Source organism: Cheilinus undulatus, linkage group 11 (genome assembly GCF_018320785.1).
Source record: "Cheilinus undulatus linkage group 11, ASM1832078v1, whole genome shotgun sequence".
Taxonomy (NCBI): Eukaryota; Metazoa; Chordata; class Actinopteri; order Labriformes; family Labridae; genus Cheilinus; species Cheilinus undulatus.
Window position 1 is genome coordinate 6,717,587 of NC_054875.1, and position 25,741 is coordinate 6,743,327.

Sequence of the window (25,741 nt, forward strand, 5' to 3'; positions counted from 1 at the left end):
AGAATATAAAGCATCTTTAATAAGGAGTTCACTGATTCAAGTGCTTGTCTAGTAAGATTTTTGATCTGCAGACTAAGACGACTGTGTTTGAACATCTCTGGGATGATAAATCTTTATTTTACAGCACCGCTGTTTGAAATATGGAGATGTTGATGGGGTACTGTTGGCTTCTGTGATTCATCACTATGGTTTCCAGTGACTCAGCCACTACCACCTTCATTTTGAATTTGACAGCAGAAACACAACTCAAAAAAGTAGAGACAGGGCAACAAAAGGCTGGAAAACTAAGTGAATTTATGAAAAAAAGCAGGAGCATTTTGCAACTAATTAGGTTAACTGGCAACAGGTTAGTAGGGCTGAATGATTTGGGAAAATCATCTAATTGCAAGTTTTTTACCCAATATTGCAATTGTGATTTAATATGCTATTATCTCTTTAGTTCCTCATGTCATGAATTTTACAACAAAAAATCTAATTGTGATGATGCTTTTTACTCATTCTGCAAATTTGATATGAAGTGTTGTATTAAAGGGAATGATCATTTTGATATAATTATCATATTTAATAAGAGAAACATACAAACACAAAGAAAATAGGATTTTTTTGTACACTATTCTCAAAATATGGCACTAGAATGATTGCATGTGTAATGCATGACATTTCTGCTACAAAAAAAGCTCTAAACTGGTATTTTGACACAAATTTCAGGTTAACCCTTTACCTACTGAGTTTAAAATGGCAATTTGGACATATTTTGTTATTATGGCTATAAGTCTGCAAGTTTTGGTCCCTTTTTTCGCAGGAGTACTTGAACTTGACGTTTCAACATCTGGTTAATGATTATTGCACATTATATAGAATTTTCAGCAGTTTAAAAGAAGACCAATACAAAACTGGTGTTTAGCTATGAATGCCCACGTCATATGGTTGCGAGTACCGTAATGAGCCATATATGTGCACATGCACACAATTCTCAGCTTTTCAACATCATTGGAATTTTTCTGATCGGACAAACTTTGATGGAGTTACGGTAATAATACTACGGACATACTAAACATAGCGTCGGCGCTATGTCAGTAGGAAAAGGGTTGAAGAAATAGTGCACCTTCTGCAATTTGTAAGTTGCAGCAGACCATATTGTGATTTAATCTAATTTGCGATTAATTTCCCAGCCCTAGCAAGTAGCAAGACTGGGTATAAAAGGAGCATTTTAGGAAGGCAGAGTCTCTCAGAAGTAAAGATGGAAAGAGGTTCACCAGTCTGTGAAAAACTGCATCTAAAAATTGTGGAACAATGTCAGAAAAATATTCAATGTAAAATGACAAAGACTTTGAATATCCCTCCATCCAGAGTCCATAATATCAAAATATTCAGAGAATCTGGAGAAATCTCTGTAAGCAAGGGACAGGGCTGAAGGTTAATATTGGATGCTGCTTCGTTCCCTCAGAATTAAAAACAGGCATGATTCTGTCACTGCATGGACTCAGGAACACTTCCAGAAATCATTTTCTGTCACGAATAGATTTAGAGCTGTATCGTGCAGAGAAGAAGCCATGTGTGAGCATGATGCAGAAACGCTGCAATCTTCATTGGGGCAAAGCTCATTTAAAAACGGACTGTGGCAAAATGGAAAACTGTTCTGTGGTCAGAAATAATCAAAATTTGAAATTCTTCAAAACCCCGAATGCCGTGTCCCAGGACTAAAGAGGAGCGGGACCACCCAGCTCATTATCAGTGCACAGTTCTAAAGCCTGCATCTCTGATGGTATGGGCCTGTGTTAGTGTCTATGGCGTGGACAGCTCTAACATCTGGAAAGGAACTATAATGCTGAAAAGTATAGAGAGGTTTAGAGCAACATGTGCTCCCATCCAGACTATGCCTCTTTAAGGGAAAGCCTTGCATATTTTAGCAAGACAATGCTAAACCCCATACCACATCAATCATAACAGCATGGCTTCACAGTAGAAGAGTCCAGGTGCTGAATTGTCCAGAACTTTCAGCAATAGAAAACATTTGGAGCATCATAAAACAAAAAATCCATCAAAGACTGGACTGTTAGAATTAACAGCTAGAATCCTGTATCAGACAAGAATGGGACATTTCTCTCCCAAAACTCCAGCAACTGGTCTCCACACTTCCCAGACATTTACTGATGTCAAAAGACGAACATTAAACCTGTTGCTACTATTTTGAGATGTGGTGCTGCCATCAAGTTCAAAATGAGCAAATGTTTTTTGTGAAATGGTGAAATGACTTCAGCACCTGATATGTTGTTTATGTTTTATCGCAAACAAAATGGGTTTATGAGATTTGCAAATCATTGCATTTTGTTTTATTTACATTTTAGGCAGTGACCCCATCTTTTTTTTTAGAATTGGGGTTGTATTTCATAGACTATTTAAAACCTTTATTTCCTGCATAGGACTCATCTGTAGCTGCAGGTTAATATATTATATTTGGCACAACAAATTTGACATGACTTTATATTTGGGCTTCATGTTTTGTGATCATTTCACCAATTTCATTCCCCCAAAATGAAATCCTGCCTCATTTGTAGCAGCATTGATTTTTGACAAATGCACTGCTGAGACCCTGTGGTGAACCGACTTTGCGTCTTTAATCTCAATGAAAAAGAATTTACTATTCCAAATTATCAGTGGGTTTTTTGGTGAGGCAGAAACCCACAGAGTTCATGTGGTAAAAAAACAAACAGGGAGAAAAGTATTTTAACTAAATCCAGCAGAACTTCTGCTCCTCTGTCTCCAGAGTTCCTTCTCATCTTCTATGGTTGTCATGACTGATGTTAAAGACCAGGGCATAAGTCTGCATTTAACATTTGGGGCCAGTAGTAAAGGGCAGGCAGAAACCATCTGTAAGTAAAACGAGAGAGGTTAATACATGGACCTTCCTTTTCAAGTGTTTAGAATATTGATTTTGCTAAAGGGGAACACTGTGACATAACATGTAATAATGTACTTACCGCTGCTAAAATGCCTTGTTTAGCACAATTACACCTGTACTGTTTTAAGGAGCTATGGCCTTTTTTATCTCTTTTGCTGTCACATACAAACCATGGATAGTGAGTATGAGACCAGCTGATTTTACACCAACAAATGCAGCAGTCTTCAATGATGCAGTTTCTTTCCTGGTATGTCGGATATTTAAGGCGTCTCAGAGCTTACCTGATTTCCCGTTGCACTGCCGATTTCCTTATTCTGCCTGACCCACCAGACTATCAGTCAGCGAGGTGAGAGATGCCTGCCTTTGAGCACAGAGCCTGCCTAATAGCTTTACATGCAGAACCATGTCACCTCCTGCAGATTACAATTACTGATACAAGCACATGCTTATCTGTTCCTCAACCACTCTTTAGTTCACCTTTCCCTCCATTTCCTTCAATGTCACTGCTGCCATCTCCCATCTCTTCCACAGCCTCACTTCCTGATGTTCCCACTCCAGTTTTAGGAAGAGAAGTCGGACAGGGCAGTGGTCAGGAACATCGCAGATAAATCAACCTAATGCAAGTTGTTTGATAACAATGACAGCCTGTACTGTCAAAATCTTCTCTCTTTTAGCTCCGCCCTGTTCTCTCTAGTAACGAGGCTGCTCATAATGAGTGCCGTTGCTTGAAACTTTGCCCCAACTCTTCCATTTAACAAAATTACAAAATTACTGTAATTTCGTCTCTGTAAAACCATATCAGATTTAACTTCTTTCAAAACACATAATGTATCACAAAATTAAAAATAAACCATATGCCACATCAAAGAAGTATGAGGGGCTGAAATAGAGTAAGATAACTATTAAATTCCACGTGTGTGTAAATGTGTTCAAGAAAAATTTGAAAATGGGAAAAACAGGCCAAAAAAATTTGATCATGGTTATGAAAGGTTGCAGAAAAAGTATATACTGCTTTAGACTGTTCAGAGTGCAGGAAAGGAAATGAGAATTTTTGTACTTAAAATGTTTTAAAATCAACATGCAATACTAATGTCCATAGTGATGTCCTTACTTTAAAGGTAATCAGGGGCCCTCAGTTTTAAGTAATCAAAAACAACACCTGCAATCTTTAAAAAACTATGTTTTTCTGTAATTGCATGAAATTTGTGCATTAAATAGTGATCGTAGACTCCTGGGCAATTAATCGCAAATTAGATTAAAACGCAATGTGACCTGCTGCAATTTACCAATTACAGAAGTTGCAATATTTCATTCGCTTCAAATGTGTCAAAATATCAGTGTAATACATTTAATTTTTGCAGCAGCAGATTTTACACACATTATGCAAACATGCAAGTTTCAACTGATTTAGAATGATTTATAAAAAGACTTATTTTTTGTGTTTTATGTATGTTTTTCTTAATCATAACAAGAGACATAAAAATGATAATCCCCTTCAATAAAGCAACTGATAACACATTTGCAAAATGAGCAAAATAACTGCAATTAGATATTTTCTTATTGTTCTGCCCTTGTTCATTCTATCTAATATTGATGAAGCTTAGCATTAGTCCACAGAAGTCATACCCCCAGCCACAATCAGCTGATGGCAATTATTGTCTCCCAGAACCCACAGCCAATCACAGCTATTCCTCATTTAAATAGGACAAACTTCTCACTAATCCCTGCTTACATTAATGCAGATACACCACACTGCTGATGCTGGCAAAGCTTGGCCTCCTCCACCCCAGTTGCCTCCTTTATAGTCTAAAGCTTGTTGCATCCTCATATCCAGATTCATGCTACTATGGATTAATTGCTTCTGACATAATACAGTATTTCTTGTCATAAATGTGTCTGCTTGACCAACCCAGGGAGCTTCTTCTGAGCAGAGTAAAAATATCCATTTTGCAGTAAAATGGTAAAATGCATGAGAGTGCACCTGACTGAATGTAGTTTATAATATAGAATGATTTATTGCTTGAAAAAATACACAAGATGAGGAACCTAATAATAACCACATATTTAATCACAATACTTGGGGAAAAACTGCAATTAGATTATTTGTTCAAATCGTTGAGCCTTAGCTCTAATGATCAGCCAACCTATTCAAACAGTACACTGATGGTGGTTCAACTATAAAAACTTCAGTTTGTGCATATCTAACTGAAGCTGTCTTGCAAAGATGGGAGAACCTGATGACGGACCTTATCATGCATAAATGATCCTCAGTCTCATCTACATAGTGAGGAGTGTTTGTTATAAATTTAACCCTGTTATAGAACCAGATTAGTTCAGATCATGTTGGCTCTAACAAGACCAAATCAGAACTAGTTGATACTCAAAGCCCAGGTACTGGATTAGTACTGGATTAGTACTGGAGCTAAAAAAAAGTTGGGATTAGTACATATCTAATGGAAATCCTCAGAGAATGTGCTGTGAACAAAGATCAATGAGTGCATTATATCAAAAATTGAAAATTTTGCCGCATCCCTGGAACACACTCACTATCAAAAGTTGTTTTATCTTTCTTGTTTTCAGCCTTTTAAGTTTTATTTTTCTTGTCAAGCTGTGTTTGAGCTCGCCTGTTAATTTAAGCACAGGTGTGTTATGTATTCATGTTGTTTTCCTTTTGCTTGAAGGATGTAAATCCATTAAAATTCAAGACTTAAACCTGCTCGCTACGCAAAGCAACTCATTTAACCTGTTTTTCACTCCTCTAAATGGCATAATAGCAGCGTGTTACCATATGTCGGACTAAATAAGCAGTCAGAGGAGTACATGATAAAACATCAAGCCACTCACCAGCTCATATGTACTGCTATAATGAAGCGTGTCCCCATCTGCCTCAGTCTGCTGCTCTCCTACGTTTGTGTGTGTCTCAGTGTGTGTGCACGAACACAGCTGCTTCTCTTAACCAAAGCCTGAATGAGTTTTCTGAGGGTGGAAGAGAGACACAACGCTGTCGCTCCATCAGTGAAGAATCTGCAGCTGATTACGTGGGTTTAGGTATAAACAAGAGAAGAAGGTTTGCCCAATCAGAGGCAACATCTGGCTCATTTTGTAGGGCTGCTTAACAAACAGAGAGGCAGACGAGAGGGATCCCAGCGCAATATTACACTGGAGTGGTGCTGCCGCCTCTAAATACCATCTGGGAATAAAACACTCGGAATTTAGTGCAACACTTGGCCCTGTGCTCTCTGTTGTGAAGCAGTTTGGTATCGTTTGGGGGCCTGAGACATTCTGAGTATTCTTTGCTGCTGCTTCTGTTGTGTAGAACTTCTGTGAAACACAAAGCGGTCTATGCACCAAATTTAAAGTTAGAGATGCGCTCACTAAGCCTCTGCTGCTTGTTATCATCGTTCTGCCATGCTTTGGCTCAGCATCTCTAATCTTGTGCGACTCCTGCTGACCTTCAAACGAGAGTTACGTTAGCTGTAGGACATGGGTATCAAACTCAAGGCCCGGGGGCCAAATCCAGTTGTACAAAAATAGGTACAGTTGTAACCGGCCCTCAAGATCATATCATACTTTTATTATAACTGGCCCACCAGTATGAGCTTTGCAGATTTCCACCATTATAAAAATGAAAATTTATCCTTGATAATTTAAAATATCCTTGTTAAGTCAGAAAAATCAGAAATCATATAGTGTAAAAATATTTAGATATTAGTCAGCAATGTGGGAAATAAATTCATTTGTGTTTTTATTTCATATATTTAATTTTGCATCTCACGATTAGAACTTAAATTCATAATTTTTATCACATTTTTTACCTTACCTTATCCCAAATTTTGACCTTTAAAATTAAATATTTCATATTTTGATCTTTAAAACCCATGATTTTGACTATTATCACCAATTTTGAACTTTTAGACCCATAATTTAAAATTTGAACATATACTTTGACCATCTTAATTCAAAATTTTGAATTTTATCTCACATTTTTACCTTTAAAACTCAGTATTTCATAATTTTAAATTTCATATTCATGATTTGACTTTTTAATTTCATATTTTGACCTTTTAGATTATCAATTTTCTTACATTTTGACCTTTGAACTCCAACCTTTGACTTTTATTCTCTTATTTTCTAAACTTTTTACACTCATAATTGAAAAATGTATCTAATATTTTGCCCTTTAAATTTATAATTTTTAATTTTATAACCAATGTAAACCTTTTAAACTCATGATTTCAAATTGTATCTAATATTTTGACCTTTTAGAGTGAAAATTTGAAATATTCATTTGTATTTTGACATTTTAAACTTCTAACCTTGACTTTTTATCCCTTATTTTGAACTTTCAGAATCAGAATTTAACATTTTGTCTTGTATTTACACCTTTAACTGACTGTTTCAGATTTATCATATATTTAGACCTTTAAAACGCAAGATTTTATATTTTGACCAAATTTTTACTATCTCATAGATTTGCCTTTTAAAAGCATAATTTTGACTTTTAAACTCAGATTTTAAGCTTTTAAACTGACCATTTTACTGTTTTTAATCACAGTATCATGTATCATCAGTGATCAATGTTTTTTTTCTCATGATTCATTTGTGGTGAAAAGGAGGTTTACAGTTTAATGTTGACCTTGTTAGGCTGTCAGGTAAGGCCTAAACTCTGAATCCGGCCCCTGCTGTGATTGAGTTTGACACCGCTGCTGTAGGTGCTCGCTAGGTGGCTGGATCTGCTGCACTGGTCATCGCTGAAATCTTACAGTTCTCAGCTCTCTACTTCAGAAATCAAGTCATGTGGACTTCATATGAAATAAGGAAGACTTCAAAATATCTGCCTGTCTGTACACTTTAGGGGAAAGCGATTCAGTACAACAGCAGCACTCAAATCTCACCCGTTGAGATGGCAGAGCTAAAGTTTAGCTGATACTGTATACACAAAATGTAGCACAAACAGACCTGAAAATTAAACAGTTTTCTTGGTTAAAGCTCTGACAAGTCTTAAGCTATCTCGACATCCTTAGCCTGTTTTATTCCTGGGGAAAGAGTTTCCCTGAGCTGGAGGTTCAAGAATGAAAACAAGAACAGATACAGAGAAAGTCTGAGAGGAATTCCCAAAGAAGAAAATGGAATGTTTTTGTTTCACTGTTTGCAATATAATTTAAACCCATTAGTCTACTGTACTAACAGAAACACAAAGCTCTGTCTCTGAGTGTATACAAATCTCTTTTATTGGTTAACTTACCTTTAATTTGTGCTTCTCTGGCAAATTTAATACTTGGTTTCTATCGTTAACAGGAAGGACAAAGATTTATGAACCAGTCACAACTGGTACATAAACTTATTTGGAGTCCATAATCCGATTGCTCTTGATCAAACCTAACCAAATCTAATTGGATCAGACTGAATTGTTCTGTATTTTCATGAATCATCAGTGAATCCGATCAGAGCCTGGAAATTGAGACTCAAATCAAATTATTATGAGGAGGAGAAATTCACACCCCTGCATGATTCGTGCTGCATGCAACATGTGTTTATCTGTGTGAGCTGAAAATAAGCTCGCAGGATGGGATATGAAGCAAAAACGTTTAGTCCTGGTCCACATGTAGGCGGTATTTCTGAATATGGCAGTTTTCCTGTGTGTTTTAGCAGCGTTTCAGAGGAAAATGCACCTATTGGAAAACTCCCACCATGGTGAAGATTTCTAGAAACTCTGTTTAGAAACTTAAAAAAATTGAGTTTTGGGCTTGTAACATCGCACTGTGTGCCGGTTTCTCCTCTGTTTGATGTTATTGGTGTGGAGCGTTATCACCGTCGTTTCCCTGAGAGTCCTAATGAGATGCTAACAGGATTTAATAAAATGTGAATGGAGCAATATCGTACAGAGCATCTGTAATAAACTGGATGAAGCATTTTCTGAGCTATGATATTAGGCTTTTAAAGTTTGAGGAAAAATGAGCAGAGGTGTTAATGTCACAAATCACAAGTCATACTTCTTCATGTCTTTTAAAGCAGTGGTTCTCAACTTTTTCAGCCCGTGACCCCCAAAATAAAGGTGCCAGAGACCAGGGGACCTCCGCTGTGCCTGAAGATGGTTGAACAGCCAGGAACATTCAAGATTAGTCATGTGGAGACAAGGCTGTCCATAGGGAGGGATAAAGGGGAAGGTTTCTGGGACCCATCCAAACTAGGGGCCCATGGAGGTCAGCAAAACCATGGTCCATTGTGAAGTTAAGCTGTGAAAACCATATTTTATACTTGACCTGAATATAACCACTCTTATCATAGAAACAAATATCTTTTTTTATTTAGTCTTGTTTAGAGGAAAAAACTTTTGTTTAAAACATAATTTAAATGGGTTAAAATGGCTAAAATTGGTTAATAATGGCTAAAAATGGTGAAAAGGTGGTGAAATTGGATTTTAAAAGAACATAAATGGGTAAAAAGAGGCAAAAATTAGATAAAAATGGCAAAAAATAAACAAAAATTGGTTAAAGTGGCAAAAACTGGCCTATAAAGTGGTAAAAGGCAATTAAAAAGTGGGTGAAAGGCTTTAAAGTGCTAAAAAATGGGGGAAGTTAGCTGGAATGGGATGAAAAATTTATATTAACGGGCAAAAATGGGTTAACTGTGGTTAAAATGGGCAAAAGGATGGAAAAAGTGCTTGATAGAGACAATAATGGGTCAACAGAGGCAACAATAGGCAGAGAGCAGCAAGAATTGGTTAAAAAGTGGCAAAAACAGGCAGATAAAAGTGATGGAGAGGGTCAACATTTTGTAAAATTGGTGTAAAGTGGCAATAGCGTAATTTAAAAAATATTCTTATTTTTTCAAGGCATCTGGTGACCCCCTCTCAGAGTCACACGACCCCCAAGGGGGTCCCAACCCCAAGGTTGAGAACCACTGTTTTAAAGGACAGATGTGATCTAGCCTCAGAGAACATAATTGACAATACACTAAGATGCCTCAGGTTCAGTCTCAGTAGGTGATCAATAATCAGAGAAGAGGTCTGGGGTCTAATTGTCTAAACTGTTTTTTTTTTTTTGTTTTTTTTAAATCCCCAAGGCACACCTTCGATCAAGCAAAAATCACCACCGTGTTCTCTGGATTTCCACAGCGCTCCTAGACTTGCCTTAAGACACAGATTCTGGGAACCAAGCTGTGATCTTTATTGCTTTTAAAATGCAGAAATGCCAAAGAGAGCCACATAAAACACCATCACATTAAATGTGATGGTATTAAAACTTTGCAGAGAAGGTGTTCATTATTTCCTGTTTTCCCATCTGACTGCAAAAGTGAAAATACCTCTGCGACTCTCTCATTAATGTTCGATCTTTGAGACGAGCTCGGCTAATTCATGGTCTGGACTGGATAACAGCATGTCTCCACAGAAAGCTGTGTCTTACGTTCATCTGTCTAACATGTCTGACGGAGGGGCTCTGCCTCTAGTCTAATAAATCCAGCTGTCCACACAGGCTGCGTAACAGCTTGTGTTTTACTTGTGCTATGACTGACGCCAAAATGCAGGTGACCTACTCTCAATAGTGCGTCTGAACTCATTCTGAGTAAAAGTCCAAGTAACACAAGGGATGTATGATTCTATAACCAAGTCACTGGAGCCTTTAAGGGGACAGATTTCTATACATTACTGAAACAATATCAGCAACAGTCAGATGACTTTAGACTGAAGAAAGTCATCGATGTGGCACATGGCATCGTCCTTGAACGCCTGTGTCATTTATTATATCGCAGTTAAATTGTCATATTGCAGTGTGTCTCTATAAGGCTGATTGTGAAGCAAATGAAAGGTCATAGTGTGAGGACAGATTAGTCAGATTAGATTAACCCATGCAATAACATTTGTGACCGGCTTTCCAATGAGAGAATTTCACACTTCAAATTTAACTTAATAGTGTGCATAATGGGCTGAGGGACAGACACATGGAGAGAATAAAGGAGTCAGAAAGACCAGGAGAGAGAGAAAGAGACCGGGAGAAGTGCATCCACCTTTATAGGAGGTCAGTCAGACATTGCATAGGCCTTTGTTGCCATCTAGTGTCACTCAGAGGAACTGGTTTATCCAACATTTACACAGCATTGCCCATGAATAAATTAGGACGATTGCACTAAGTTAAGATTTTTACTGTTCATGAACCTTTCCTTAATGTTTGTCTCATTATATACACTCTTCACTACTGTCTTTACCATTATACAGCCTTTAATCCAGACAAAAATCAGCTTCAACTGGGGTTTCCAATTTTTGATTTAAGTACCTTGGACAGCACATAGAGCTATGTGGGTTTAACTCATCTTAAATATGGATTTGTCTGGGCTGAATGGGTAAATAATGAACTGTTTCCCTACTAAATCAAATAATCCGATTATTATACATACAAATGAAGACAAAAGAGAGCTACAAATTCCTTTCTATGGCATGTGCGACAAAGAGTTGCATGGCCATAGAAGATCGACAAAAAACTGCAGACATTGTTAAACTAAATACTGAACTTGAAGGGAGGAGACTGGGTTAAAAGCCTGAAAATTTTGCCCTAAACAGATAATATTTTGATCAAGTTTTTGCTTCTTGTTTCCACTCTTCTCAGAAATAACCATTTAGTTGGTGTGTAATAATTGAGAGCCTCTTTAGTTCTGATCTTTGGGGCGCTTAATGTTTTTACCGGAGAGTACTGAGGTCTTAGGTGCAGTAAAATGATGATAATGTGCAACAATTTTCTGATGAAATGTTTCATTAATCTTGAAAACCAAACATTTGTCAGACTAGAATAATAGAAAAAGGCTATTTTGTACAAATAGCACAGAGTCTGATAGCAATATTGCAGTATTACCTGTGATAAATCGACGGATGTAAGGTGTTATGCATGTTAGCACTAAAGTCCCTGCGTCTCTTTGCACCATCAGCCAACCCTACTCTAATTTATTCAGTCCCAAACATTGATTTCCATTTATAACTGGAGTAGAATACATGCCATGGATTTGTAAACTCTGTGCACAGATTTGCATTCACTATGCATGGTGCTGCATTGTAATGACTTTCAATGTATGAGTAAACTTATGTAAAAGGCAGAAGGGCCATCATAAGAAGGATAAATAATGAAGGGAAAGCAGATCCACCTAATGAGCAAAGTCAGACTCCTGTTCACAAAACCATCTTTGATCTCTGTGTTTAAAAGCATCATGTCCTCAGCCAAACACCAAGTAATGGCCTCTGCTACTTCTCTTGGATTTTTTTTTCTTCTTTTCATAAGGAGGTGTATAAAACTTTGAAACTGATGTTTGTTGTAACGATGGTGAGGTTTTGGACTTCTACTCTCTGTTTTTGGTTTAGTCTGAATAGGTTTAGGTGCATCGTAGGGATGCTGCACTATCAGATTTTTGCTGATATCCAATATGCCGATGTTACCAAACTCATTTTAACTGATACTAATATCAATATTGTCTTTTTTATTTGTAAAGAACACCAAATGACTCCTGTGCAGAGTGAGACTGAGTCAACATTTGGGGCTTCATTCAAAATGTTCAGGACTCATGGTGGGCACCCTTGAGTGTGTAGCACTCTAGGCAACCAACTCCACCTGATGGTGCAGCTCTATTTAAGGCAGATATATGATTTATGCTACCAATATTTACAGCTGATATATCAGCTGAATTGTTGTGACAAAGGGAGTGAGAGTATTTATGTTTTTATCATTTTGATGAGAAAAACATCTACAAAAACAAGAAATCTGATTTTTTTGGTAGACTATTTAAAAACAGACACTTCATGATGTATAGAGTATAAGATCTCTGCTGCTACAACTGTATTAAACTGGTATCTCAACAAATTTCAGGATGAAAAAATATGGCACTGTCTGCGATTTGAAAATTGCAGCAGATCATATCGGGATTTAATCTAAATTGCGATTAATTGCCCAGCCCTACGTCACACCCTGCTGTGCATAAAGCCTATTAGGATCATCTAGCTTAATATTAGCATAAACTTTAGCTGAGTCAGTTACGATACATTAAATTAATTAAATTATGGTGCGATATCTCACAATAATACTACACTCTCTCAGGCAGCTACGTGCTGCCAGATAAGACCAGAGCAAATTAGTGTCGGAGTTTGATTCATAATGACTTCAGAGAGAAAGGACATCAGAGAGGAGCATTTCATATTGTGTTTACCCATGACTTTAATAACAGTGCTAATCCACTTCCCTACGACTAACAGAAAATAATAAATTCATAATTTGTAAACTGACTCACTGACCACTTCTTTAGACACATCTGTGAAATGTAATGCACACCAATAACCCCTGCATTTCCCAGAGGTTGCTACATTTTTGCAAAGCATTTTGTTCATGATGGTTTTTATTTTGACAATAAACTATTTGAAAATAGCACAATGTTCTGCCTTCAATTTAGCCGATATCTTTGTTACAGCATATTCTAATTATATTCAAGTTATCAGAAGCAGTTATTTGTTTTGTTTGTTAATTAATGGAAAAAAAGACATTTGATCATTATCAGAGTTTTTCATTCTCTTAATATCGGTCCTCAAAAATCCATATCAGTCGGCCCTATTAAGAACCGTCTGAATATTTGGGCCTTTGCTGACTTTGGTGCTGGCAATTGGCACGATTATCTTGTCGTGTGTGGCCTGCTTTAAAGAGTATTTTCAGTGGCTGGAGACACATCTGGTTGGCTCGTTTATCCATGTATGCAGACAGAGTGTCGAATGACACAGCACAATGCAGTGCGATGGTCTTACCCATTTCCTGATTCCTACTTTTCGCTCTGCCACTCACATCAACATGGACAAGGAATAATGTTAGAAGGAGATGACAAAGCCCCAGGAGTGTCGTAAAAATATTTTTTCTTATAACCTTGCGTTTTAGCTTTTTTTACACAGTGGATGTAGTGCAGTATCAACATCAATTTCCATGTTTCATAATTTAACTTGTTGACTTGTTTTATCACTGAGACAAGCTCGTGACCATCAAAGGGTAATCAATATAAAGCACCATACTTCTGTTTCTTTGAATTTAAATTAAAAGCACTTTTAAATGGATGTAGTAGAGAAAGCAACCATGCAGTGTTGCAGGATGCAAAGCGATATCTGCCACCTGTGTGTCAGACATCCTTTACAATGGGTTTAGTGCATAGTTTTTATATCGTGATGACGATCAAAATGTGCTCAGCCCTAATAATAACTACAACAATCCCCATTAAAGGGGACCAGATTCCTCTGTAACATTTTGTCCCAGTAAGATGCTAAATGGTTCACTTGTGCATTACAGGCCCATTCAAAGAATGAAGAAAGCATGGATGGCATTTGAATTAGCTGAAGCTCCATCAGAGGAAGTTAAAGGGCAGCTAATAAATAGGCTTACTAATTGTTCTGCAAGAACAGAGAGAGAAAGAGACAAATTAACCATATGCTAATGTGACTTATAACCTTTTTTTTTTGCTTTCAACGGAAACCAAAAGGCCATTAATACATTATAAAAAGAGAAAATCCCTTTTAGCCCTTTAGTTCGACTTCCTTTCTTTCCATTCTCCCGTCCCCCTACTCTCATTCTGAAATTAATCTGCAGAAGATTTGCTATTAACAAAGACTATTCACTGAGCGCAGTACAGTGGGTGAGGGCCTCTGGCTCAAAGATGAAGAAAGAGCCAAAGGAATAGCGGGATCAGGCGGTTCACTGGGAAGAGGACAAAAGACAGGATGAAATGAGTGAGGGAGTGAAAGGCAGAGAGAAGAAAAACACAACTAAATAGCAGATGCTGCACATCATTGTGTGGCTCTCTCTGATGAGTGACTCAGAGCTGCGCCCACGCATGCAGGACAGGAAGCACTTAGTCACCTGTCTCTCTGCTCCTCACACCTTTGTTCTGCTCTCATGGCTAAACTCGTGTGTCTGTCTTCTCCTCAGCGATTACTCACGATGTGACAGGTCACAGAGTCACACCGCAAACTCTCTCCTCCTTTCCTGCATCTCCAAGTCCTCCAAAAGGGATGGGGAAACAGGACTCACTCATGATGGTCTTGTTTTAGATTTTTTTGGTTTGATTTTCATTTGGTGGCTTAAACAGCAACAGCAGAAATGTTGTGGTTTGAGTTTTTCAGCACTGTCCTGATTAAATGACACTATTTTTGCAGCCAAACCATGTCGTGTTATACCAAAACTGCAGCTCTAGAATGTGGTTCATACCAGCAAACACAGTCTTCAAACAGTCTGCTTGTCAGGAGGCACGAGTCCAATCTTTTTGTCTGCTTCTAGGTTGACCTAGAGTTAGTCTGAGGCAGCATTTTCAATATGGCAGGGAAGACAGACTGGCTTTAAAAGACAGTAACCAGATGACCAAAGTCACTTAAGCCCTGTTCAGACCACAAACTTGCATCTGCTTGAGGCGGTCACTCTGGGACGTTCTGAAAGCCCACCAGTTCATCCGACTGCAACTGAAGGAGACAATGCATTGCTTTCTAACCATTACTCTCACAGTCACTCACTTTTAAAAGATTTATTTCTTTAGTTACTGCGCAATAAATCTGTCTATACAAGTGGGACAGTCAGACACAGCCTGCGAAAAGTCTCAGGCTGTGTCCGAAATCACTCCCTATTCACTATATAGTGAATACGCTATGTTGTAGAGAAATCCGAATTCTGAGTGAGCATTGTTATTCACTATATAGAGCACTCATTCTATCCCACAATGCACTGTGAAAAGTAGTGAGCACCGATGGTCACTAACCAAACAATATTTACCATCATGCATCGCGGTTGCTGCTCTCAAACATGATGGACGAATGACAGGAGCACAGAAACACATGAAAAAACTTTTTCATGCTTTTTTGTTTATTGGTTTTAACAGAAGTATTTAATCTGTAAGAAAATGTTAAGGATTCAAAACAGAGTGACTTTGTTGAAAATTATAAGACCTGAGACCATCATCTTTATTTAAAAATAAGTGATAAACACACAAAACTGTATACTATCTTGCCACTAAAGACACAAAACTTATTTCATCTATTAGTATTTCTATTTTTTGTTAAAATATGCTACGTTCAGTATCAGTTTTCAGTGAAATTCTACCGTTAATTTCGCTCCTCAGCCGTTGTCATGGAAATCTATGAGCTGTTGTTGCTAGACGTTTTAATTGTGAGACAGCAATGACATGATCGCCTGGGGCTGGGGTAGTAGACATCCCCTTTGTGTTTTGCAGTTGAGTCCACTATATAGTCCACTATATGCTGCTCACTGTAGAGTGGATAGGGAGTAGTCCACACACACCGTGCCATTTTGTCTCAGAGTGAACTGGTCATGTGACACCACAGGTTACATCCTGTGACTTGTAAATGCAGAAAAAGTGTTTCCATTGCACTTTTGTGAAAAAAACCTCCTTGTTAGAGTGTAAAAACTTTCTAGTGATATTTGAGAGGTTTTTTGAAATTCAGAGGTTTCCATTGCCAGCTTATTTTATTTAGATTTTCCACATTTCTAAGGGAAATGAAAACACAGCTTATGACTGGGTAAAGGCCCTCACCACTCTACTGCCAGATACAAATAAAGACTTATTGCCTACATTTTTAGACTATTTGCACTGAGCCTACATATGGACTTAATATTTTTCAGACTATTAATACTTCCACTGGCAAATTCCTTTGAATTAATACATTCAATGAATGAATAATCACATTGTGTGATTCAGTTTTGCTTACTGTAGGTACCTGCTGCATTGCTCCTAGAGGGTTTCCTGTATCAAGTTAGAAAGGTTCAGTGCACCAGTAAATCTAGACTAGACTACACAAGAAAGCTAAGGAGACTGACCAAACAATGGTTTAATGCTGTATAAGAACACAAATAGGATCATATCAGTATAAGCTGACGACACAATTACCTGTATGGACAGCACAAGAAGTGACTGGAGCATCCCTAAATGAAACAATATTCCAACAATAACTGTCATTTTCAATATGTGGGCTGCACAGCGGTGCAGGGGTTAGCACTGTTGTCTCACAGCAAGAAGATTCCTGGTTCGCTTCCTGGTCAGGGCCTTTCTGTGCAGTTTGCATATTCTCCCTGTGCATGTATGGGTTCTCTCTGGGTACTCCGGCTTCCTCCCACCACAAAAAAAAAATGCTCATTAGGTTAATTGGAGACTCTAAAATTGGCCATAGGTGTGAATGTGAGCCTGCCTGGTTGTCTATCTCTATATGTCAGCACTGTGTGTACCCCACCTCTCGCCCAGTGACATCAAGGAAAGGCTCCCCTTTCTTACTTTAAGAGACAGGCGGTGCTGACTCGTTTGTAAAACTCCTTTCTTTCTCTGTAGTACTAGTCTGACATATTATGTCTTAGGGAACCTTGGACACTCTGTCATCTTTTCTCGCTCCTACCCTTCCCTGTCTTTTCACCATGATTGATGTTTTCTGTCACCCTTTGAACCGTCTTCCTTCCTCTCCTGCTCCTCTAACTTCTCTTGATTGTGTTAAATGTTAGCCATCTTCCAATCAATTAAAAAAATACAGACTTCTCCCCTTCTCTTCTTTCATTCTCCTAAAAAGGGTCGACAAAGTTAAATTATCACCAGTCACTCCTTCTCATCCTCCTCCACCTCCTCACGGTCCTCCAGGAAATGTTTCATCACTTGTGAGCCCTTCTCTTTTTTTAACCCTCCGCTTCATTCCCTCCTCCTCAGCTCAATTCTTCAGGAAATGCGTATCATCTCCTCTTTCACTGCTATTCATTCTCAGCTCCTCTTGATTCTTCATGCTAACCCCTTCACAAAATGTTCAGTCACTTCCTTTTTCATCCTAACATCCTTCTTGCTTAATCAGCTGTCACCTCTTACTCTTCATCTTCTCGTACATTCAGTCTTCCTCTTCCTGTTTTCTCCAGGCATTATTGCATCACTGGAACTTTAGAGGATGAAATTAACAGCGACCATCTGCCAAATGTTGCCTGATCTGACCATGAACGCCTTCTGACTTGACACGCTGCCACATTTTCTAATGTGTTATTATTAAAATGCATAAAAATTCATGGAAACACATTTCAAAGTCTAAAAACGTGGTTACATCATGTTGTAGGTGTTTACAAATTCATGGGATGCTTTCAGTAAAGGGCTGTACCAAATTCAGAATTGTGTCAATCAAAGCAGTTTTGGCTGTTCATCAGCGCTGGGCAATTAATCAAGTTTCAGTTTTAATTACCATTTTTGCATCCCACGATCATGGAAACAAGATAATGAATAAATCAAGGGATTATTGCGCCACATGCTGTCCTGTTCTTGTTTTGACCACAAAGTTTGTTATATGAGCTAAATGTTTCAGTGTTTGTTGTTGTGTTTTGGACACGAGAGTCCTCATCAATGCCTCAAAAAACGCGCTTACGTCATTTTATGAATCATTCATATATAAAAAGAGTACACAAATATAAAATAAGCTAATTTATTGCTTATTTTTCAAAGTGTCAAGATTGTTCAAAGTTTTTGGAAGATTTAAGTTTGCACATGAACGATGGAAGTGTTGTCAAATCAAATAACCATGATCTAAATCCTGATCTCAGCATCAGGTCAAGTATGGGAGCCTATGCACCACATCAACCTTGGTCCTGTTCTGCTCTGGCCTCCCGATGAGCATTGTCCAGGCCTGCGCCAGGCAATGTCCCATCTCTTACCCATACATGTGGCCCCCCTCCAGGTCTGGTCCAACCAGCTGGGTCCTGGGCACCAAATACACAGTGAGCTAGATCAAGCCCAGGATGGATGCTGTCCCCGTATCAGGCAGCTGACCCTTGCCATCCCAGCTTTCCTGAGCTTGTCAGCATTGGACATGTGGTCTTGCCAGCGATACCCAAAAAGACCCCAAAGAGGAGTCGTCACAAAGGAGTCCAGCTGGCACCACTGGCCATCAGTCAACGTCCAGCCCTCATAAGCGTATAGTAATACCAGGAGGACCAAGGACAGAAAGACTTTCATCCTCATGCTTAGATACCCAGAGCACCACAGTGTCTCGCCAATAGTCAAGAGTATCGAAAACCAGTTGTACTGATACCTATCAGACAAAATCAACAGTTAATTTTGATACCATGCCATCCAATGAAAGGCAAGAAATCTATCCATACATTTTCTAAACCACTTATCCCATTGGGGGTCGCAGGGGGGCTGGAGCCTATCCCAACTGTCACTGGGCGAGAGGCGGGGTACACCTTGGACCCATCACCAGTCAATCACAGGGCTGACACATAGAGACAGACAACCAGACACAATCACATTCACACCTACTGTCGCTTTAGAGTCACCAATTAACCTAATGAACATGTTTTTGGTGGTGGGAGGAAGCCAGAGTACTTGAAGAGAACCCACACGAACACGGGACAGAAAATGCAAACTCTGCACAGAAAGGCCCTGACCAGGAAGTGAACCAGGAACCTTCTTGCTGTGAGACAACAGCGCTAACCCCTGCACCAGTGTGCAGCCCAAGGCAAGAAGCATGTTATGGAATGTGTTTGATTCATCTGTTTCATTTTATATTGCTTGTTTTATTAGCACCTTATAAAGATATTTCTGTAAACCATTTATGATGCCCATATAGCATTTTTTCTCCCACTCACTTTCAACACATCTTTTCCCCTCAAAAGTAGTATTCAGGCACCCGTTTAGACTTGGAACGGTATAAAAAGTATCGATATAGCACCGGTAAAGAAAAAGACCCAAAAAATACCCAACCCTGTTCGCCAAGCAAAGCCATCACCCTGTGTTCAAGGCTGAGTCTGCAGTTTATCTCAACCTCGAAGTCAGTGTAAACCTCTAAAAGGTCAGTGATGTACTCAGGAGCAGATCCATTTAATGACTTAAAAACAAACATTAAAATTTTAAAATGAATTCTAAAATTAACAGGGAGCCAGTGGAGGGAAGCAAGAATGGGGTGATGTGTTCGTGTTTTCGAGTACCTGTTAAAAGATGAGCAGCTGCATTTTGGACTAACTGTAAACTCGCAAGGGGAGCTTGGTTTAATCCGATATAAAGTGCATTGCAGTAGTCCAATTGTGTAGAAATAAAAGCATGAATCACTCGATCAAAGTCGTTAAAAGATAAAACTGATTTAATCTTGGATAAAAGCCTCAAATGATGAAAAGGTCCTAGGATGGAACCCTGTGGGACTCCACATGAAAGGGGGGCAAAAAAAGAAGTGGAGTCTCCAAGTCTGACCTGAAAGGGTCTATTTGACAAATAGGACCTGAACCAATTTAGGATGGTACCCTTTGAACCAACACAGTGTTCAAGTCGAGCGATGAGAGTCGTGTGATCTACTGTGTCAAAAGCAGCTGTTAGATCTAAAAGCATTAAAAAAGCTGTGTCACCAGGATCAGTAGTCAATAAAAGATAATTAAAAATCCTTAAAAGGGGGGCGCAGATGGTCGAGTGGTTTAAGGCGCTACCCATGTATGCAGGCGGCCCAGGTTTGAATCCAGCCTGTGGCCCTTTACTGCACGTCTCTCTCCATGCTCTTCCCTATTTCTGAGTCTATCCACTGCCCTTCCTCTATCTAATAGAGGCATGAAAAGACCCAAAAATAAATCTTAAAAAAAAAAACAAAAATCCTTGAAAGTGCAGACTCAGTGCTGTGAAAAGCCTTAAAACCAGACTGAAAAGTATTGAGAATGCAATGCACATCTAGATAAGACTGCAGTTGTTTTGATCCAGGAAGTACAACAGCTAGTGGTGGGTGGCTTCTTTATAGCTGAAAGACAACATTCAGGCAGTAATGACAGCACAAAGGAATAATGTGAACGGACTGCTGGGGAAAAAGAGATGTGAAGAGGTCTTCAGAAAGCTTCAACTCCCATGCCTGAAACCTCTAAGCAATCCTTAACAATGCTACCCCCAAATTAAAGTTTTCAAAGTATTATAATTCACTGGGAGTGAACCCCTTAGTGTATATTAGTCTGAATAAATTATAAAAATCATCATGTTCTCAACAATTAAGAAAAGCTGTCTTCTTGAGCACTTGACTGCACATCGATTTTGCAGGAGTGGACCAGCATAACGAGCTGAGTGATGAGCGATCGTGTCTTCTGATTTCACAACAAGGAGCAGAAATCTCATTTTGCTTCAGAATGTGAGGAATCTGCTTCGCTTCATGTGTATGCAGGTATATGTATTCATAGCACACGCAACAGTAATTACAAGGAGCCCTCAGCATCAGGAGGTCCGGTCCCGCTCGACCGGTCATTCTGCTCACGACGTCCCTCCAGCGGCTTTCTATTAGCGGTGGGAGTGTGCTGGAGTGGAGATAAGACGAGAACTACAGCATGTCTCGACATGGGGGGAGGCAGGTGGAAGAATCACGTGAAACAGGCGCCGGCTGGCGTGTAAAACAAGCTCTCCCCTTCCCACGATTAAGCCTCCCGGCCCGCAGCACTCCTATCTCCAGCTTCAGGAAACTCTCAGGGTGCAATTTACCGCTTGCACTGCACTGATAATACTGTCTCCAGGGCAGGAAGGAGAGAGTGATGGGCTGGGATAGAAAAGAGGGAAAGACAGGGGGAGATAAAGGGTGAGGAGACAGGAAAGGAGGGAGAGAGAAAATACAAGAGAGGGGGAGATAGACGGAGAACAAGGATGTAATAGGTGAAAGGAGGAGGAGGAGGATAAGAGGTAGGAGGAGGCAGAGGGAGTATCACCATGGAAATTACAAATGCAATCCCAAAACCCAATTTGTGTCGGTGCAAATGCTCCGACACGTGATTACACTAGAGAAAACCTGAGCAGACCGAATCATGACTTGACTGTCGACAAACTTATCTCAAGAGAGACACTCAATTATTAATCCGCTTTTACAGCTCTATCACAGCATGTTAAACTAGCGTTCAGTCAGAAGTGAAGTACTGACAGCTGACCAAAAGTCAAAATTACACACAAACTGCAACAGCTCCGCCTACAGGTAATGAGTGGATGTTACAGCAGGAACTTGATTTTTCTTATACTAATATCCATTATAATGATGTCAAAATAGAACTCTTTGACAGACTTATTTAAGTTATTACAAGTATATATATATATATATAAATCCAGCATAGAGTGTTTTTATGGAGGTGAGTCACAACCATAAATGTAACAAAAACAAATCAAATATTGAAGTCATTATTTTGTTATGTTCCCCGTCATCTACAGTTTATGAAAGGTGAGGTCAACTTGTTATTCTACATGCCTCTTTACATCAATGTTAAAATGCAACTTAAGATGAGATAGTTCTCTCTGACATCCTGTGTTTTATCACATAAAGCTACAAAAACCTCATTTAAGAGTAGGATTGAGTGGTATTCTTAGTTTAATACAGCCAAACCCTCCCCATACTTTACCAGGGTGTACGGTATTACTACAAGGTGTTTAATCTAGTCCCTTTTAATATAAACGCGTTAACACCCGGGATTAATCTGGAAAGTTTAACGCGTAAAAAAAATAATAAAGAAATTTAACCAACAACTAAGTTTGACCAGAACTTCCTCCCGTAGTTCTCCTGTGCAGATGTTTATGTCCCTGGGGTTAAAAGGTTAAAGGTCAAACACAGCAAGAGACAGACCCACGTCTGCTTCACAGCCAGTTTCGATTTAAAAAGCTGCCTGATGGAAGTCTGGGTGAAACAAAAGTTGTGTGTGCATACCACGGTGATGAACTGTCTTTACTTCGAAGCACGAGTCTGAAGTACCACCTCCAGGCAAAACGCAGCTTTGCTAATGTTAGCAAAGACACTAAAAACAACACGTGATCAAGCTATAATAGTTAATGTTGCTCATGTTAGCAAACAACACAGGATCAAGCCGTAATGCCAAGCTACACCAGCGCAGTCCAGCAGACCTAGATTTGTCCCCAAAACAACATCATCTAAGCTAACTAATGCGATCGCTAAGGGGTCACTAGAGACTGCAGACCATCGACATGGTTGATGACAAGGGGCTTCAAGACATCATCTGGGTCGCCTTGGGTGACCCGTACCACAGAACACGTACGAGAACTACCGTCACAAGAATCCGTGAACTGTATGACAGCTAAAAAGGCAACTAAAGTGGAGCAGCTGGCCCGAGCTACATTTATTACACTGACCAGAGACCACTGGACATCAGTCAGCACCTTCAGCTACCTCAGGAAAACAGCACACCTGATCATTCACTTTACAGCAGAAGTTATTTTCTCCATGATGTGTTTGTCTGCTGGACTCTCCTGCAGTTTATAAATATTATTGCTCAGTGAATTAAGACACTCTGATTTACAAACCACAACTAGGTTTAAAAACTCTTGTTTGTTTAATGTTTCTTCATTTAAACACCATACTTGTATTAATTTATCTCAACCAAAAATACAAGTAAATGGTAGCATTTAAAATTCAAATTTAGAGGATAATTATAATAATAATAAAAATACATTTTTTGTAAAAGCGCTTTATATAAAGTTAAAATAATGAAAATAAACACTTGATAATAAGACAATAAAAATCTAAAAATTACTAAAACTAAAGAAATGCTGTGATTAATCATGATTAATCACAGCACAGTGATGTGATTAACTTGAGTAATTTTTTTAACAGCACTCGTTTAAACACCTCATAGGGTAAGCACTTGTCAGAATGCATGCACAAGCACAAGGAGCAGAACATGCTCCTCCTTAAGCTTTCATTCATTCATTGCTTTAACAAATGCTTGGAGTAAAACAAAAAAAACATTTATGAGGCAACGTTACAGGAGTGCTGAAAGTGATGAAAGGTTGAAGCCTTGTTTTCACACCTAAATTCTGTTTCACAGGAGCAAGGAACAAACAATGTTTGCATCAGATTGCACAAAAGAGGTTTGGGGTGTGGGTGGTGTTTTCAAACAGAAACATATCCCTGAAAACACCATCTGCATGTCCATCTTCATATAACAATGAACGTGCACAAAAACAGACAGCATCTGAAAATGGTAACTGGGCAACGGATGGCAATATATAGCACCTCTAAGTTTTTCTGTCCACTCAAAGCACTCTTACTCTTCGGGTTACAGTCACCCATAAACACCACAGTTTATGGGTGAGTTTATGGTTAATGGGTCAGTTTTAACCAGTTCCTTTCATGCCCATTCAGATCAATGCTGATGACACTCAAGAGCAAGTCGAGGTTTAAGGATGCTTTGGCATGTTGACTGCAGGAGCTGGGGGCCAAACAAATAACCCTCAGACTGAAAAATAAGGACCCTACCTCTGAGCCACAGCCTCCTGAATGCACACACAGAATACCAGGGTATCCTTCAGCTAAGGCATTTTGATTCTGCATAACATTTCGCTTCATTTCTGCAGCTGCAGGACTGACGAGTTCACAATGTAAGACACATCAGTATTTGAGCATCACAATGTTTCTGATGTAGAACACCAAAGACTATATCCATGCTACAGTACATTTAACAGCCTTCATCACCGCACAGAAGTTAACTATACTGGTCCATTTCACTCATCTATACATGTCTGGAAATATGGCAGAAAGACAAACTGTCTGGGGTAAATATGTCTCTTGACTGTGACCTATGTGATTTTATTTGTTTACCAACAAAGAAGTCGGATAATGAAAACGTCTCTGTTTGAAAAATCAACCCTCACAAGGTCTGAGCTATCAGAGCACAAGAGAGGAGAGGAGGCAGAAGGAACGGCTGTTTCATCTTAAATGAAATAAAAATGTGTTTGACCATGTATAAATGAGCTCCTGCATGTGGGTGTGTTTTTGTGTACCAGTTGTTTGGCCCTCTCTGCTTCCTGGCGTTTGTTGTGTCGTTCCCGGCTCATGGCTTTAATCATTTCCTCCTTCGCTGCCTCGCTTTCTTTCTGTGCCGCCCTCGCCAAGTCTTCCTTCAGTTTTGACTGCTGACGCTCAAACCTACAAGAAAAAAACACACAAATAAAAACATGAACACACATATCATCAGTTCTGGATTCTAAAGTCCTCAAAGTCAAGATGCTTTGATAAATATATCCACAAGGGGGCAGCAAATACCTAAATAATATCAAACACATGAGATTCTTTCCTTGAAACACTGACAAGAATATGTTGTTGAGGAAACACGGGAAAAGTTGCTATGCTCTGATTCACCTCCAGCTTTAGTACAGATAATAATAAATGATAACTTAAAGATCTAATAGTAAAAATCTGTTTTAACTTTTTTAATGTGAGTTTTCAATTAATTTGACCAATATTCTAAATCTCTGACTAAACAAAAATATCACTAATTGGGAGGAGGCTTCCAAAAATTTGTAGATATCAGGGCAAACTTGACTGCTGATTTTTCAACATCTCCCTATTAAACATTCATGTCTGCTCACTTGTTCCAAACTTAGAACAACAGACTTTCTCTGCTGACTCAGCCTAAGAGGCTATTTTTGGACATTACTATTTGGAGCAACGTTATTTAACAATTTTACCTTGAAATGACAGTTTTAAAATGTTTTGGATGACAAACTGACTTGAAGGACGAGCCATTTTCATTTCTACCACCCCCAGGATGCCTACTCTTTTACATTTTATTGGGCAAAATTTAAAAGGACAAGCCTGAAACTTGTTTAAGGATGGATTTGAACACCCATACAATCTAGTATAGTCATGTCAAAAAATCACCACTTTTGACATAATGTTGCCCAGCAGTTATTCTTCTCATTAAAGGAATTATAATCAGTACTGTATTTTACCCCTTTAAGACAAGATTAAATTAGTCTCAGAGGTCTCCAAAACATGCCTGTGAAGTCTGTTGCTATAAAAACACTCCAGTAGTGGATTTTTGAGTGTCTTAAAAAAAAAAAAGGCCTGTTTTAGCC

The 25,741-nt window shown here is 38.9% G+C and overlaps 1 protein-coding gene across 1 annotated transcript in view; it reads right to left on the reverse strand.

The window, feature by feature from the left end:
* The window catches only part of LOC121517125 (MICOS complex subunit mic25a-like), a 142,026-nt gene that overhangs the window by 110,698 nt on the left and 5,587 nt on the right, over window positions 1-25,741 (reverse strand). The window contains exon 4 of the mRNA XM_041798659.1: window positions 24,665-24,809. Within this exon, the coding sequence (XP_041654593.1) occupies window positions 24,665-24,809 (145 nt within the window). The remainder of the gene's footprint in view (window positions 1-24,664; window positions 24,810-25,741) is intronic.